This window comes from Mirounga angustirostris, unplaced genomic scaffold (genome assembly GCF_029215605.1).
Source record: "Mirounga angustirostris isolate CCGP_5_RB_7025 unplaced genomic scaffold, mMirAng1.0.hap1 SCAF_2, whole genome shotgun sequence".
In the NCBI taxonomy this organism is placed as follows: Eukaryota; Metazoa; Chordata; class Mammalia; order Carnivora; family Phocidae; genus Mirounga; species Mirounga angustirostris.
The window spans coordinates 6403403-6421660 of NW_026991710.1; the positions used below are offsets into that span (position 1 = coordinate 6403403).

The 18258-nt window shown below is 48.2% G+C and overlaps 1 protein-coding gene and 1 long non-coding RNA gene across 4 annotated transcripts in view; both read left to right on the forward strand.

Moving 5' to 3' along the window:
- STX18 (syntaxin 18) overlaps positions 1-18258 on the forward strand; it is a 117618-nt gene that overhangs the window by 87099 nt on the left and 12261 nt on the right. For 2 of the 3 annotated variants that reach the window (XM_064584259.1, XM_064584260.1), the window contains exons 6-8: positions 866-949; positions 10011-10126; positions 16387-16475. In XM_064584259.1, coding sequence (XP_064440329.1) covers positions 866-949; positions 10011-10126; positions 16387-16475 — 289 coding nt within the window. The remainder of the gene's footprint in view (positions 1-865; positions 950-10010; positions 10127-16386; positions 16476-18258) is intronic. The other variant, XM_045881501.3, reaches the window with a different exon arrangement.
- Positions 956-8908, forward strand: LOC135363569 (uncharacterized). The gene is made up of 2 exons (XR_010409281.1): positions 956-4221; positions 4505-8908. It is a non-coding gene; the product is annotated as an uncharacterized LOC135363569 (long non-coding RNA).

Genomic DNA, 18258 nt, shown 5'->3' on the forward strand with positions numbered 1-18258 from the left:
GAGGAGTGCGGGTGGAGGGGCACCCAGAGCCGTCCTGGAGGAGAAGGGCAGGCCTGGTCATCGGTGACTTACCATCTACACGGCGTGGTGGTCACTTGGCCCCCCACCCACCAGCGGGAGAGGTGCTCATTTCTGCTCCCTCACCCAAGCGGACCCTGACACCTGAGACTTAGCAGGTACCCCAGGTAAAAGTGGGAAGAGGTTTTTGCTGCTGCCTCCTCACTTCTGGTTCTCAGCAGAGGCTTCGACAAATTAAGATCGGTCAGTTGGGAGTTGTTCTCATTTCGACAGTCGAGTACAGGCTCGTCTCCTGCCACCTAGCTGGCCTGTGCCAATTACTTTGAGCAAAAGACCTTGAGGGAAGTAACTATGTGACCCACACAATGTAGTCCAGCCTCCTTCTAGTTCTTTCCTCACCTTGTCCCAGAAGACGACTGCCTAAAACATACATACAATTTCACCACTCCCTCGCTTCCCATGTCTTACAAAAGCTCAGCTTGATGGCATGGCATTCAAGGCCCGCAGCGAGCAGATGGCGGCAGCCTTTGTTTGTTACTCGGCCCCTGTGGGTCTCTGCTCTGACCGTACGTAACTTTGTGTTCTGAAGAGGCCTTGTTCTTTGAAGTCCTCATGCCTTAATCCTTGCTGATTTCTCTGCCCAGAATGCCCTTCATGTATCCCTGTACTTTCTGCCCCTCTTTTCCCCATTCCTCTGGCAAGCAAACTCCTGTTTATCCTTCCAGCCCCAGTTAAGATGTTGCTTGCTCTGTAAAGACTTCCTGGCTTCCGTGGGCCTTGCTGGTGACTCCTTTCTATGTGGGTTCCCTGCACACTGTCATGGTCGGTGTAACCCATATACTCCTAGAGCGCTGCAGGTGGACCCCCTGAGCCCATCACGCAGCACGTTGCCCATCCTGGTCTGGGGAAGCCGCTCACCGAGGGCTGCTGGGTGAGTGAATGAATGGGTGCCTGAAGATAAGTTGACTATAAGAGTTTCTATTGTCAAATTGGATTTGTGGGTTCTTTGTTTTTTTTTACTATTTTGTTTTGATTGGTACTAGGTATTGATAAAAGTCATTCTCATAAACCAGATCCGAGAAACCCCAGTGCTCCTGCTTTATGGCTGGGTTGCTACTGTCATGTTTCTTCAGTTTTTGACAGAAGTAAAGCACATTTGTTAGTGAAGGAATTGTCTGATTGTTTATTTTAAATCTTTCGTAGTATAGGAAAAACGGTACTCTCTGCTGGTACTCATTTTCATGCAGTGGTGGTGACACGCTGATCTCTCATAGCAAAGGGCGCTTATTCTAAAACGGGTGAAATGTTGTGCTCATTAGGCCAGAAGCAGTCTCAGCTGATCTTTCTGCCATTCTCTCTCTCTCTGTTTTCTTAGAAAGGTAGTGCCATTGTTAAGTGTGACTTTTTCTCCCATCCCCCTAGCAACTGTCCTATCTGAGTTGACAGTGGCGCCTGCTGCCAGTTGCCTTCAGCTGGACATCAGGGCTGGGGAGAACTTTTACTGGGGTCTCATGCCTCTTCTTTTCTCCTGCTCTAAGACCGTGAGTCCTTTGAAGGCAAGGACACTGTGTCTTCTACCTCTGTGGTCCCAGCGCCTTGATCAGAGCCTGCCACAAAGTAGGTTCTTCAGTTAATGGTTCTTGAATGAAGGAAAGAATGAAGCATGGTCACTCATTCCTGGCTCAGGTCTACACAATAAGAGCGTATGAGGTGGAAAGGTTGTGGGCCACCATTGGGCACAACATTGGCATGAGCGGCCTTGTCCCAAAAGGGTTTGGAATATGCCCGTTACCCTCCTAACCACCTTAAAGCACTAATATTTTGGTTATAACTGAACTATCACATGCCCTCCTGGGAATATGCTCTAAAAGCCATCTGAATTAATCAGAAACGTTTCACCTTTTCTAGAAAGGAATCCGGTTCTGTATTATTAGCTTTTCCTTGGGGACGAGGTTTAAGGTGGCTGTCTAGAAACCAGAACAGACCTCTGTTATTCTCTTCTGCGAGTTCAGAGGATTGTCTGTGGAGGCATGATAGACTATACAGGGGTCCCGGAACAGATCTGAACATAAAATATGAGGCCTGTCTCTTTAAAGTGCAATTTCTTTCTTATTCAGGGGTGGGTTATCTGATTCTGTGTCCACCCATGGTGACCGGGCTTTAAAGTTTGCTGGTTTGGGCCCAGATTTGAACACATTACTTCCACTAGTACAAAGATGTTCTTAGAGTGGGAACTTTTGTCTATTTTCTCCTGTCTAAAGGGAGATTTGAGACGGATCAAACCTACTGCCTGAAAAATGGTGGTTTCTTCTCACATTGGGTGATACGAAACATTATGGAGGAAGGATGAGGCACCTTCTGCATTTATCCGTGTGGCTCGAAGTTAATTTCCAGAATATTAGCAGATCCTACTGTTAATTCTAATGAAGGATAACGTGAGAGTTTCCTAAGGTATCTGAGGGGATCCTGGTGACCTAAGTAAGTGTTACTCTAAAAACAGTTTCTGTGGTCAAACAAGTCTGAGGAACACTGAGTGTACAGAGTTCTCCAGGTCTGTACGTTGCCGTGTGCCCTGATTATGTTTTCCCAAGCCCTGCTCGCTGTGGAGCCTTTCACCCTTGAATCCTGGGCAAACGCACTTCAGGAAATACTGCCTGATCCCTTGGCTGGGTGCATGACCTTAAGTTTATTATTTACTCCCTTAAATTGGTACAAAAGATCTCAATTTCCTACATTCCGTTTTTCCTCCTCCTTTTTGAGAAAAGGCATGGGTGCTCTTGCAACACATACTCTCCGCATACTTAGTTGGTCCTTGCAGAGTGTACTCATGTTATTGTTTATGATTCAGTTCCCTCATCCTAGATTGGAAGCTTGGTGAGGGCACCGTTGTGCCTTGTGCATCTTAAAATTCAGCCCCTAACCCAGGTCCCTGCACACAGTGAGAGCTCAATAAATTTTGCCAGTGCGGCGGGGTGGGGGGGAGGCTAGGGATGATGACGACAAAGGTGAAGGAAGACACGAAGCGATGCGATGTGATAGGAGGTCCACAGCAGTATGATTTTGTCCCTTTTAAAAATTTCAGAGTTACCGAGGTGTAAGTGACGTGACCCTGTAAGATACTGACTGTGTGCACTATGGTGATTGGCTACGCGGGCACGTGGTACAACAGCTCCGCTCGTCTCGTTCAGGAGCACACGCGTCACCTCACGTATTTGTCTTTTTCTCTTCTTCTTTTGGGTGAGATTGTTCAAGTCCTACTCTCTTAGCAAGTTTCAGTTGTACAATACAGTGTTAGAAACTGTAGTCACCGTGTTATACATTAGATCCTCAGGTCTTATTTATCCGAGAGCTGAAAGCTTGTGCCCTTTTACCAGCCCCTCCCTGTTTCCCCACCATGATTTGGTCCTGCTCACTATCTAGAACAGGGGATCAGCACACCGTGGCCTGTGGGCCAAGTCTAGCCTTTGCTTGTTATCGTACAGCCCTCGAGAGCTGAACATGGTTGTTAACATTTTAAAGGTTTGTAAAACAAAAAAGGAAAGAAAGAATACAAGATGGAGATCATATATGTTCTACAAAGCCTAAAATATTTACCATCTGGCCCTTTCCAGAAAAAGCGTGCTGACCCCTGGCTCACAACAGGCTCTCTGAGGTGAGGGACCGCTTTTTTGTTGTTTGTGGTTTGCAGTCCGTCGTGGGCGGGTACGTACTCCACCGCACAGGTCAGGTCAGGCTCGCAGCCGTGCTGTGGGCGATCCCGCCCCCGGAGTTCCATCTGAACTGTGTACGCGGCTCGGCAGATGTGTTTCTGATTACATGGCAATGTCAAAGTGCTATAAACGTTTCTACAGCTTGCTCTTGGTTTTTGTACTTCTCTCGTAGCAGGACCAGTAACAGTTCGCGGTCCGGTAGCAGTCTGTGGACCACACTTTGTGCAGCAGGGGCTTGGTGCCCAGTAGATGTGTGTGTGGGTGTGAGGATAGCTGACTCACGGTGGTGTGAGGCATGTCCTGCTCTGTGGGAGCGCACAGTACCTGTGCTGGAGTGGATTCCTGAGTCCGAAAGCCACTTCTGCAATGATGGTACTGTAATATTCTGTACCAAAAATATCTTCTTTCTACCGAGAGCCTTGATTGGGAGCAGAAAAGAAGTGTAAGAGCCATACTTAACTCTGGAATATTAACCACTTTTCTCTGAACTTTTGTATAAGTCCAAGAATTTCCTCCACATATTTTCTTATTTCAAAACTGAAAAGTCTGATTCCCTCCCTCTTTCTGTCTCTTTCTATTCTTCTTAAATTTTATTTTATTATTTTTTTTAATGTTTTTTATTTATTTATTCATGAGAGTCAGAGAGACAGAGAGGCAGAGGCAGAGAGAGAAGCAGGCTCCCCGCCTAGCAGGGAGCCCGATGCGGGGCTCGATCCCAGGACCCTGGGATCATGACCTGAGCCGAAGGCAGACGCTTAACCATCTGAGCCACCCAGGCGCCCTCTTCTTAAATTTTAAATAGAATCCCAAGGTTGTCAAATAAGGGACCTGGAGACAGATGTTGGTCAGGTGGAAACTGTGTTGATTGCAGCTATGAAATGCTCAGCCTTCAGTTAGAGAAATCAATTTAAATAAATCATGGGGCATAAACTGATCTTTCTGATGAGTTTTTAAAAATTGCTTTTTTCACAGTGCCTTCAACTAGTTAATTTGTAATTTCCCTGAGGATTGCAATAGACATTCTATGTGTAATGAGATCTGTTTTTATCACTTAAAAAAAAAAAGCTCTCGGCTTTGTCTGCTGCATTGCAGTCTTTTATTCATTTTAAATTGAAAACTGGCACATTAGCATACTCTGGACACAAAGGATTACAGACTTTACAGGAGCCCTTTATTTAAAAGTCAATTAAGCCCTTCTTCCTAAACAATTGAGTCCTGCTGCCATGGAGTGGGGCAGAGCAGGGTGGGTGAGTGCAGGGGTGGAGGGGGGCCACGGGCTCCCAGGGCAGGTCGCAACCAGAGTAAGGTGAGGGGCGCACCCTTGTAGGGGGGAAGAGAGGCAGTGGAGATGACAGGTTGGTTATGTAGGGGGATTGGTCAAATAAGTAAATACACAAGGATGATGGAAGCCAGGTTTCACACCGTCGGGGAAGCGAAAGGGAAGAAGCCAGAATGAACCCTGTGGTGTTGGGTTGGAAGGAAAGGTACCGGTGTGAACTCCTGGCTTGCAGTTTGCATAGGGAGAAATAGAAATAAATATGGTTGTAAATGAGTATGTATGTGTGGGTATGCAAATGGGCCTGGAAGCAGGGACACCCCAGTAGCCATAAGCCTGCTTAGCACTCAGACCTTGGCTTCTACGTAGCTGGTTCAGCTTCCAGGAACCAGGGCTCTTTGTGGAAATGACTCAGTCTGGGGCTGGGGCAGGGAAAGTAGGACGTGAACCTGGAACATTTTGTCACACCAGACAGCAAGGAAGGGCTCTGAGGATGATGGGAACCTGCGAGGAGGACCAAGCCAGTTTGAAGGGGTTTCTCCTGGCCAAATTAGAGACAGTTTGAGCATCAAATAAAAGATAGTAGCAGATGATAACCCACTGAATAAAATAGGACATCATGAGTCCATCTCCATAGGAATACTTAAGTGAGTACACTGAAGGTTTGAAATTGATAATTACATAGTATCGAAGCACTCCCTCCCCCGTAACTTCTTAACTACAAAGGGGGAAAGAGTAACTTTGCGGTGGGGAAGCCTGGCAGCCACCACCTCAGTCAGGTGATCAAAGTGAAATCACGGACAACCTGATGGAATGCACTGAGAAGAATGTAAATAGAATATCACTTTTTTATGCCAAAGATGTATAACCTGAATCCAGCCGTCAGGACGGTCAGACACCCTCAAATTGGGGAATGTCTTACAGGATAACTGGCACATCATCGTGCATCAAGGTCACGAAACTCGGGGAAAGACCATAGAACTGCTTAAACCAAAGGAGCCTGAAGACAAATGACAACCAGATGCCATGTGTGATTCTGAACTGGATCTTTCTGTTACAAAGGGTATCATTGGGACAACTAGGCAAAATAGAATGGGGCCCAGGGAAAGACTGGAAGTAGTGTAGTAACGTGAAATTTCCTGATTTTGATGGTCGTATTCTGGTTGTATCAAAAAATGCTCTTGTTTTCAGGAAATCCTAAAATAGAGTGAAGGGAGATCAGGTTGACAACTTACTTTCTGATGGTTCAGGAGAAAGGGTTCTTTGGACTGTACTTAAGATCTTTCTGGATGTGATTGTTTCACAACAAAGCAAATAAAAAACCACAAGATACCATCTCACATTTATTAGAATGGCTAAAATAAAAATGACAGATGTCGGGGGACAGGTGTGCCGCAACTGGAACTCTCATCCGTGGCTTGTGGAAGTATAAAATAAGTCTTTATTAAAATAGCCAAATAATTCTCCTGAGTGCAGGGACCATCCTGTGCCCCGATGGCCCCACTCCTAGCTTCCCTGGGCCTACCATACCTTTTCTGCCCTTCTGTGCCTGGCAAAATGTTACTTCTTTCTCTAGAGTACACCCAAAAGTTATCATAAAGCCTTCATGATAAAAACTTTCAGCAAACTTGGGACTAGAAGGTGTGCATGAGAAGGTTCACTCAGTAGGATTAGGGTGTCCCAACTCTGCACATTATGAAGAAACTGGCTCTGGGCCAGTGCTTGGAAGATAATCTCCAAGCTCTTGGCATATCCTGCCTGCTAAGAGGGTATTTTGTTTTGTATACCTGGAGCCTTGGACCGTCACACCGGAGAGTTTATGCTAACATTGTGATTTATGAGTGGGGCCTTGGACCAAACTATTTGAATTTGACCCCTGGAGGAACTGGAGACTGAGGAATTAAGGTCAGCTACTTGGTGCTCCATGCCGCGTGACTGACTCCCAGTGAAACGCTGGATGCCAAGGCTCCAGGGAGCTTTCCAGGTTGACGACACTCTGTATGTGCACATGTTCTCATTGCTGGGAGAATTAGGTGCTGCCTGTCGTATTTCACTGGGAGAAGACAACTGGAAGCTTGCATCTAGGTTTCTCCTGGACTTTCAGGAGTAGAATTGAGTAATTCATCACATCCATACAACTCACAGTGCTCATCACAAGTGCCCTCCTCAGTCCCATCACCCATTTAGCCCACCCCCCACCCACCTCCCCTCCAGCAACCTCAGTTTGTTCTCTATTGTTAAGAGTCTGTTGTATGGTTTACCTCTCTCTCTTCTCCCCCCATGTTCATCTGTTTTGTTTCTTAAATTCCACGAGAACTGATCTCTTTATTTTTCTTTTTCCCATCTAGGAATATGATATCTCTTTCCATTTGTTACAGGGTATTTTTGTATCTTTCAAGAACATCTTTTAGTTTTTCCACACATGGGTTTTGGCTTTTCTTGTTAAATTTATGCTGTGATATTAGTTGTTGTTAGTTTTTTATCGTTTGTTTTGGCTATTGCAAATGGGCTTTTCTCTTTCCCTGAATCTTGTCACTGTCAACCTGGCACTTTCTGACGAACATTTAAGTCATTGTTTTGTTATTACAAGTAGTGCTGTGATCAATATCCTTATAACTATATCTCTGTGTGTATTTGTGAAACTTAGAGTAGCAGATGTATTTTCCAAAGATGGCTGCATCCAAACATATCCCATCCCACATGGTCTTATTAAAATCAGTTTGTCACTGCTCCCCTGGGAGGGAGATGTGAGGTCTGTGTCCCCTCCCCTTGAGCCTGAGGGGACCGTTGTAACTGCCTGGGCTGCGGTGTAGGGCAGAAATGACAGCGTGGGACTTCCTGGCTGTTATAAAAAGCACTGATGCTTCTGCCAGTCCCAAGGGACTGCCTGCTCTGGGGGGACAGTGACACTCGCATGGACCCCTGACGAGGGAACAAGGCTCCCGGCCGTCACCCGCTCGGCAGCCATGGGACGAGCCTCCTTGGGAGGGGATCCTCCCGCCTGTGGCAAGCCTTCGGGAGATGCAGCCCCATCTGGCATCCGGCTGCCCTCTCAGGAAGGACCCGGAGTCAGAACTGCCCGGCCAAGCCACTCCCAAATTGTCTGGCCCCAGAAACACTGATGGATGGTAGATGATTATTGTTGTTTCGAGGCACTAAGCTTTAGACTGATTTGTTTCCCCGCCATTGTCGCTGGATGCTTAGGAAGGTTGATGTTATAGTTACTTTTGAAAATTCTTTTAGGAATGTTCGAGAAGAGCATTTCCTAAACAGCCTTTCTTAGCACCCTGGTCTTTTCCAAAAGCCCCATGAAAATGGTCTCTGCAGTCACAGGTTATTTGGAAAAGACATCCTTTTTGGAAGTTCAGAATATATTTTAGCATTATTAAAGGCTCTAAAAATCGGTGGCGCTTGGGTGGCTCAGTCGTTAAGCGTCTGCCTTCGGCTCAGGTCATGATCCCAGGGTCCTGGGATCGAGCCCCACATCGGGCTCCCTGCTCAGCGGGAAGCCTGCTTCTCCCTCTCCCACTCCCCCTGCTTGTGTTCCCTCTCGCTGTGTCTCTCTCTGTCAAATAAATAAACAAAATCTTTAAAAAATAATAATAATAAAGGCTCTAAAAAGCTGTAGAGTAAAATACCCATCTAGCTTTGACTCAGTTTTCTCAGATTCATTTGACCAGAAGCCCCTTTTCATGGAACATGGTGGGTAGACTCTACTCTTCATGGAGCAGCTGTTAAGAGCATGCTTCTGAGGCAGGTTCCTTAAGTCACATCCCAGCCCAGCCATTGACTAAGTGTGTGACCTGGGCAAGTTTCCTCACTTCCATATACCTCGGTTTCCTCCTCTGTAAGAAGGTCATTAGTATCATTACCTACCTTATAGGGATGTATGGCATTAAATAAATTTATCCATATAACGTGCTTAGAAAAATGCCCAATACATAATAAGCCCTCAGTAAATGTTAGCTGGCATTAACAAGATCATCCTTGTATGTATTTACATTGTTCCTTTTATGTATAGTCTTCCTGGCTTGTAATATGGAATTCATCATCGATCTTTTTAGCAGTCTACCCATAATTTTTGTAGTGCTGTGTCGACTCCAGGAAAGCTATTACGAGGCTTGTCGTTTCATGATCAACAAGTTTTTTCTTCTACTAGCTAATTACTGACCATTATAAGGTATCCATTCATTCAACCTTATTTATTAAACACCAAATGCCAGGCACTCATGTGGGACCCAGGGCTGTGCAGCGACCATGGCCGACAGTCCAGGACCCTGCTCTGAGAGTGTGCCCTCCAGCAGAGCGAGGCATGCAGTAAACAAGTGAACTAGCAAGGTCATCCCAGACGCTGGTAACTGCCTATCTAGAGGACAAGGGCTATGGCACAGTGTGACATGGGGGAGCCTGCTTGAGATCGGAGAGCCAGGGTAGGCCTCTCTGAGTGAGGTGAGCTCGAGCCTAGCCCTGAAGGTGGAAAATAGTACAGCCCTAAGAGGGGCCCTGAGGCCGATGCCAAGTGCAGAGGCCTTGGTTCCTGAGACAAGTCGTTTGTATATTTATAGTTAACTTATTTAAGATACTACTTATATATACTACATAATGTGGGGGCGTGTGCGTGTGTGTATTTAGCAACACTTTTGCACTGGTGTGAAACAACCAGCGTCCTGGATTTGTTGAACAGTCAGCCTCCACCACACGCGTGTTGAGTGCGGTGTCAGTATGTAGGGCAGGCTTGTGCGTTCTTTCCTTCAGCACCTACTGACTGCATTCCTCCCCTCGTGAGCTTTGGTGGGGGTGCCCAGTCCTCCCCCTGCAGGCGGTGACCCTGGTCCCTTGTAGTAAGTGCCCTGCTGGACGGGTGTTGGGATGGACACTGCTTAGCAACTCTGCTCTCTGGCAGAGGGCACGGAACACGTGTGCAGGGGTCACACGTGACTCCCTCTGTTGTCAGAATAGAAACTTATTGTGTCAGCAAATTATATGATTGCTAATTATCTATTTAGATCTAAGCTGGAACCAGAACCACATACAAAGACAAGAGAATCCATGTCCTCTGAGAAAGTTTCACAGAATCCTTCACAAGACTCTGAAGAAAAACCTGTCACTGAAGAATATCCAGGTATGCATTGAAACCAAAGTCTTGCCTTGCATCTCTTCCTTATGACGTGTTGGCAGAAATACAAAGCAGAAAAAGGAACCCAGTCCTAGACATCTTGCGGTGTTTGTACTTGCATAAAGCAAAGGAAACACAGAAGGGGCAGCCTTTTTTCTGTCCCAGTTGGAGCTGATGCCTGTTGGGGCATGGCGGGAGGATTCCTCCAGCCGCCCAGGAGCTGGCAGAGTCCAGGGAAAGGGCCTGAGTTGCAGTGCACCACCAGGGTGGGGGCTGGGGTCTCAGGGAAGGTGGGGCACTGCCTCCCCTGCCCCCACGTGGTGCCCTGTCCCGTGATCTCAGCATCCTCTTAGCACCGACCCTGCGTGGCCACCCTGTGTAGGCAGCGCGTGCCTAGTTTGCCAGATCTCAAGTGTAGCAGGGGTGGGATTTTGCTTTGCACGAATGCCAGGATGATGGCATACTGAGGGCCCGGGGGCCGGACGTCTTCCTCAGTTCCCTCGTCCGTGTTATCACAGTGACTGTCATTGCCTGCAGGTCTCCCAGATGCCAGGCACTGCCCTGAATCCTTACAGACACCACCACCATCCTTAGAGCAGCCCCCTGGGATGGATTTGGTGGCCCTGTTTTTAAGATGAGCCTTCTGAAAGGCTGTGAGAGGCTGGGAAACTTAAAAACTCATAAATGGTAGATTCAGGATTTATATGCAGATCTGTACTGCCCCTCCATCTGATTTATACCCTGCATTGTACAAGAGAGGGAATTCAGAATGCAGTGTGGGATTGAGCACCTGAACGATGCCAGGGGCTCTTTCTGTGGTTGGAAACAGTGTCAGTGGGGAGAGGTGGGGAGACCAGCATCTAATGAGCCCTCCACTGTGCTGGGCTCATGCTGGGCCATCAACAGATTGAGTCTCCTTGGGTCTTTTGAGGTGGTGCTGTCATTTTACGTGTGCAGAAATGGAGCTTTGAAGAGATTGTATAACCTGTCCAAAGTCAAAACCGAGAAAGGGGCAGCACCTGGGTCACTCTTTATAGAGCCTGAGCCTGTCCTCTCTGGTGGCTGCCCTGATCCATAGGCCAGAGGCCTTGCACACCTCCCATCTCCACTGGTCCCTAATAAAGGAAAACCCCAGCATCACTCATGAACTAACGGGGCCCAGCTTCTCATAAGACAACACCTAGGGATATCATGTCTACATTTACTCATGCCAGACACTGCATACTCGTTCCATCACTCATTCATTCCAGTAATAGCGGTAGGGCTGAGGAGAGTGGGGAGAAGCCATTACAGATTCTTGGGGCCCAGCTGAGGGCAGATCTCCGGCGAAGAGCTGTCTGCCCTTGCTGAGCCCTGAGCCCACACGGAGTGCTGCCGTGCCAGGCACTGTGCTGGCTGCCGGGGACAGTAGTGAGTAGAAAACAAGACCCCTCTGCTTACAGGAAACAGATGTTAGTGGAATAATCACACCCGTGTAGTATACAGTCATCGTACATGCTGTCCAGTAGAGGGTCCTGGTCAGAGGAGAGATTAGGCCTGTCAGAGAGGTCGGAGAGCTTGATATTTCAGTAGAGACCCAAGGGCCGTGAGGGGTGAAGCCTGTGTCTCTCTCGGGCAAGAGTGTCACAGGCCGGGGAAAGCAGACGTGCGGAGGCCCCGGGAAGGGAGCATGCCTGGCATGGTGGATGAGCAGCCCGGAGGCTGGAGAGCAAGGCAGAGGGCAGAGGGACAGCAAGCGAGGAAATGCCAGGGCTCCAGGCTGCTCGAGGACTGTGGCTTTTCCTCCGCAGGAGGTGGGAAGCCATGGGGAGGTCTGCACGGAGCACAGTCCCAATGAGCTGTGTTTGAGCAGGGCCCCTGCGGTTGCTCTATTGAAGAGAGAAATAAGGACAGTGAAGAGGTTGCTGAAGTCCCCCAGAAACAGGGTAATGGTGGAGCAGGGAGTGGGGGGAAAGTGCTGGCATTCTGGATACATTTTCAAGTAAAACCACAGCACTGGCTTCCTGAACATGGGACAGGCAACGAGGAGGGGTCAAGGAAGGTCGTGGAGGTTTTGACAAGGGAGAAGTTTGCTGTGCTTCACTGCGCTGTGGGAGATTGGTTTGATCAGGAACGCAGGGTCGGGCATGTTAGTTTTGAGATGCCTGGCAGAGATGTAGAGTAAGGAGTTGGGCTTACGAGTCTGGAGGTCAGGGGGCAGGTCTGTAGGCAGCATCAATCCCCTGAGACAGGCTGGGACCCCCCCCGGAATGAGGGTGAGTGAAGAGAGGATGAAGGCCTGAGGCCTCCCAGCACTTCCGTCTTCCTGCTTTATCCTTCTCCCTGGCACGTGCCACCATCCTTCTGTTTGTTTTACTTGTGAATGTTCTTGACGATCTGTCCCTCCTCCTAAAACGTAGGTTCCGTGGGGACAGGGCTTCTGTGTTGTTTACTGCTCTAACACCAGCACCCACAACAACACCTGACACATGGAACATGCTCAATAAATCTCTGAAACAGTACATCACTGAAAACAGCGAAAGGAGGGAGGAGGGTGATCGGGAACACTGATTGCTTTTAGTTGCTGTGGAAGTGTTTCCTAAAGTAGAAGGAAACTCATGCCTCTGGGCAATAGGAAATACACCGTCAAAATGAAAGAACCCTCTTCTTCACGATTTATATTTTTATCTTAAAGTCAGTATTTGTTGTTTTGTGATCACGAGGTTGTCTCCTGACTCAGCCAGCCCACCAGATATTAAGGGCGAGCTCTCCAGTTTAGCTCCTGACCCCCGCGTAGGAGACAGGATTGTATGAAGAGTGTCTCTTCTGAGGCCGTCATGGTCCCAGCTCTAGCACCTCCTGGCACTTCTGAGCACCAGTTCCCCCATTTTTAAAATGGGGGTGATGATACCTACCTTTTAGGGGTGTGGGGAGGAGGGTGTGAGGTTGTCACTGGTTTGCCTTTGCTTACTGCTCTCCTTGCATCTTGAGACACTCCCCCACCCCCATCTTGGTCCTGGAATGCTCTCTGAGATGCCCTGTGGCCAGTGCTCTCCTGCCTTTTCCCCTGCACCCTAGCACCTGCCTGCTTCTGCCGGCTCAGCCTCACTGTCCGCCCCCCAACTCCACAGACCACCCTTTCCTTCAAATCATTTGGTGATGCTTGTTATGTCCTCTTTTCCTTAGCTACATGGAATCCCAAAGACTTGTAAAATCAGAATATTAAAAGTGTACACAATTTCCTGTCTGGACAAATTCCTGCATATATAACAGATCTTTTTTAAATACCTCAATTTTGTTGTTTTTTCCCAAAAGAAAGCTATTACCATTGCTGTATCCCACCTTTATCTATTACCTGTTCGTGGGTCTGTAAGGGAACTCGTGAACTTCAGGATAGGACTAGGTGGTATAGTTCTAGGCAGAGCTTGCCATGTTCCTGTTTTTTAAAAAAGCCACTGGTTGGGTTACTTTTCATTTAGTCAGCAGTATCCAGCAGCTCTGTGGTCATACAGCCCTTTTGTCCTCGTCAGATGTTTAGGCCGCCTTCTTCCATATTCTTACTATGCCAGCACAGGGTCTGCATGGACCCGTTGTTTGTTTTTTGTTTTTTAAGATTTTATTTATATTAGAGAGAGGGAACGACCTGGGAGTAGGGGAGGAGCAGAGAGAGAATCTGAAGCAGACTCCCCACTGAGCACGGAGCCCAACGGGGGCTTGATCTCATGACGATGAGATCATGACTGGAGCTGCAATCGAGAGTCAGACGCTCAACCAACTGAGCCACCCAGGCGCCCCCTTCATGTACCCATCTATAGTTTGTTTCCTTACACTGGTTTCTCCTAGCGTTAAGATGGGTCTGGTTATTTGTGAATACTTCCTACGCTTCTTGAATGAGCCATGGTTCCTGCCCTCAGGGAGCTCACAGTTGATGGGAAGGACAAGATTCCAGCCCCTGAGAAAGTGAGCAGTGCCCTAAGAGAGGGCACAGGTGGGAAGAACAGAGTTCAGTCAGAAGGGACTTGAGGAGGAGAGGCCCTGAGAAGTGAGTCTGGACCTAAAATGGAAACTATTCTAGGCAGAGGGAATGGCATGTGTAAATATGCAGAGGCCAGAAAGCGTGGAGTGGGGTGGCATGTAGGCAGCGCATGGAAAGGGCTGGAGTGCGGGGCCTCCAGCGGGCAAGGCGGGTGGGGCCCAGCCAGGCAGAGGGCCTGCACGGGTCCTGGCGCTGGGCCACGGGAGGGCTGCACAGAGGACGGTGTGACGAGTGCTGCATGTCAAGCTGGTCCTCGCGGCAGCAGGCCAGGGTGGCCCCCGACAGCTACTGAGGTCAGCAGCTTGCCGAGCACGCATCCTCTTAGCAAATTGGACGTTCCGGCTCAGAGCTCAGTTATCCTTGGAGCTGATGTGAATGACGTTTCTGTGTTCCTAATTTTGGTGTTCTTATCCTTGACATCAGAGTGAAAGCTTGATGTGGATGCCATAATGAGGTCACATAGGAAACAGAGGGCTCTAGGGGTGGAGGTAGGGTGAGTTAACAGTGCAGAGGCTCCTACCTAAAGATGTCCTGTCAGAAAAACAGCTCACCAGTTTCTATGGGTGCCTTCAGCCTCTCTTTTATATATGAGTTGTATTATATTTACATGTATATTATATATAAATTATATATAAATGTTTTTTATAAATATAATTCTAGCAAAAATAGCCATTTATTTTAAACTTGCACAGTGTTCTGGATGACATAGACTTTTTTTGTGATGATGCATTTGGAATGGTAATACCTTATACACAGGGTTTGCCTAAATTGCTTTCTCTAAATTGGTGCTATCATACGTTCTTTTCCCTTAGTCTTAAAAAAAAACCTCTGGACTTTTGCCCATCTCGTGGGGCTGAGCTCACTCTGGGAAATTTCCTGAGGTTGAGGAAGAAAAGAAAAAGAAGCAGTACTTGGCAGCCCCCTGACAAGCCTAGAAGCACGGCGAGACATCAGACGCAAAGTCACCTTTAGAAAGAGAGACCCCGTCACAGTGTGCACCAGGGGCAGATCCCTTCCATCCACTCCCCTATTCCCTCCGCACCCCCTTCGAGCCAGGCAGGCCTCTCTAGCATGGTCCTGGGTGGCACAGCCCTTCCTGGGAACCTGAGCGGTTGGTTCACTTCATCAAGTATCCATCACCTGTTTGTGTGGTTGCAGTCAAAAAGTTCTGTAAAGCGTTCCTCCACCTCCAGTCCACAGTTCGTGCTCAGGTCCCTATCCTGGAGTACACCAAAGAGCGCTCGAAGGATGGACTGGCACACGGTACCATTACACTAGGGAGAAACCCAGATAACCCAAGGTTTATCAGTGGAGGTACAGCTACGTAAGGGACAGTGCGTCCTTACAATGGAATGTTACGCAGCAGCTTAAAAGAGTGAAGCAGATCTATGTGACTGACGTAGGATAATCTCCGAGATATGGTGAAGTCATAAACAGCAAGTTTCAGAACAGTATGCTAACCCACAAAACTCCATACTGTTTCTAGACTGAAGTATGGGGGGAAGGCAGGGAGTTACATCTCTGCGTGTATGTGAACGCACTAGGTCAAGTCAAAGTGCCGACAGTATAGTTACTTCTGGGAGAGAAATAGGATTAGGGAGCAGTCTGTCATTTCCTGTATTTTTTTTTTTTTTTTTTTTTTTTAATGAAAACACCCATATCTTCAGCAGTATTTGGAAAGCAGAGGGAGGGCGTGAGTGCGTCAGTTTGTGGTTTGAGGTAAAATACTCTTTTTTTTAAAGATTTTATTTATTTTTTTGAGAGAGAATGAGAGAGAGAGAGCAGGAGAGGGGGCAGGGTCAGAGGGAGAAGCAGACTCCCTGCTGAGCAGGGAGCCTGATGTGGGACTCGATACCGGGACTCCAGGATCATGACCTGAGCCGAAGGCAGTCGCCTAACCAACTGAGCCACCCAGGCGCCCGAGGTAAAATACTCTTGACGACTGGTTCTGAAGACTGTCCCTTTGGTCTGCAACCATTGCTGAGATCACCGTGGCACTGACCCTGTGCGTGAGGCGCCTTCTCCCCCCACACGAGTGCACACTCATGTGCACGCACATGTGCACACACGCACACGTCTAAGCATGATAGGAGAACCATGGTGCGGCGCCTCAGTAACCGGAGGTGGACAAAGCTGTACGATCCCGTTCCATCCCATGTTCACAACGTGCCTGCATCCCAAGCCAGCCTCCTAAACTGAGTTTTTTGCCTTCTGCTTTTCTTCTTCTTCTTCTTCTTTTTTTTTTTAACAGAGAAAGTTCCGGCTGAATCGCAACCTGAACTGGGCACCTGGGGAGATGGCAAAGGTGACGATGAATTATCCCCAGAAGAAATACAAATGGTAAGGCTATTCTCTGCCCAGTCAGGTGTTGCTAACTGGTGTTAGTTAGGAGGTCATCCTAAATGCCCTTGCTCTGACTGTTATACCAGGTTTTAAAAGTTATAAATAAATATTTTAGATACAGCTTTTCCACTTGATTTCCTAATTCTTAATATGCTTTTCATAAGTTTTAAATTTGCAGTAGTGTAATTGAAGAAGAAATTGCCTTGGAATAATTTTACTAATGTTAGATTTCTTTTCAGCTGCAGTAAAATAGTCCTCCAGACTAAATGGCTCTTTTATAATTACTGCTGTGGTGCTTTTTAATTGTTTGAATTGCTGGTGTCATGCTAATGTGGAGAACGCATAAGTAATGACCGAAAAATGAAGAGTAACACCTTAACTGCTAAGGTCTAGTTGCCAGTCGTAGGCTGTCCTCTCTGGGTGAGTTTCAAAAGGAAACCGATAGTTCTGGCAAGAGCGCCTGCCAGCTCATTTACAGCAGTGTCTATGTATACTTCAGACGTTGGTGTGATCGAGCCAAATGGAATCCGTCTTCCTGGGGCGGGGAGCAGGTGTTTCCTAGCGCGGCCCTGGCGAGACACTGTCCTCTGCCTACGGACCTGGCAACCCGGCTCCCACTTGGCGCATTTCATTGGCTATCCCTGACAAGTGACAACACCTTAGCTGGTGCAGCAGTTGACGGGGGACGGAACTTTGCTGGGATCATCTTCTCCGTGATTCTCTTAACAGTCAGGCTCAGAGGTGGTGGTGCATCACCATCTCCTTTTAACTTGGGCAAAAAGCGGTAAAGTGTCTGGCCCAAAGTGCTCTAGTTAACAAGTGGTAGAGCTTACTAATCCTCAGTTCCCCAATTCCTAACCTAAAGCTCCTGTTCCAGAAGAGAGGCAGTAGAGCTCTGAGCCAAAAGCTCTGTCAAGTAAGAAAGGGATCCAGTCTCATCCTGGCCTTGAGCCTCTTGGAGTCTGTGGCGTCTGTGTTGCCAGACTCTTTCTCTCCACTGTTGTCTTCATACCTTGCAGGTCTCAACTGTTGTGTTCTCAGAGACGCCCTCCCGACCACCCAGCCTGCAGAGGCCCCCAGCCACTCTGTCCCTGTACCCCCCACTTTATTCCCTCATCCCTCCACGAGAACAGGAACTTGTCTGTTTTTGTGGCCATATTCCCAGAGCCTAGAATGGTGTTCGAACGATGAGCGCCTTTGGTGAGTGTCATATAAGAACTATGGGCAGGATCATCAGTAAGCATTACTAGAACAATCTCACTTCAAGTTATTACTGCTATTATGTATACTCATGAATGTCCCCTATATGCCAGGCCTTTTACATATGTTGTCTTATTTAATCTTTGTAACAGTCCAGTGAAGCAGGAATATCCCTCTGTACCTTTGGAAAAAATAAGGCACCAAACCTCTAAAGCCCTCCAAGGCCAGAGGGCGAGTACAGCCAAGCCACGTCCTGTGGCCTGAGCCCTGGCTGCAAACCCTGCACTCTTCCGTGTATCACAGTCCACGGGAGCCCCTGGGGGGATCCGGTGGTCTAAGGGAGCGTAGCCGGTATTGGAGCCGTGTGGCAAACTGACATGGCCATCCTCCCGGGCTCCACTGAGCATGGCACACGCGAGGGTCTGCAGGCGGGGCCCCGCGAGGGTGGCAGGTGCGCCGGGCCGCTCTCTTGAACATCGGCGGCCAGGGGTGGAGCGCTGACTCAGAATCTTCCTGCTCTCCAGACTTGCTCTTTCTTCTCCGAGCCAGACCCACGGTGGGGCTCATGCCTGAGTGAGCC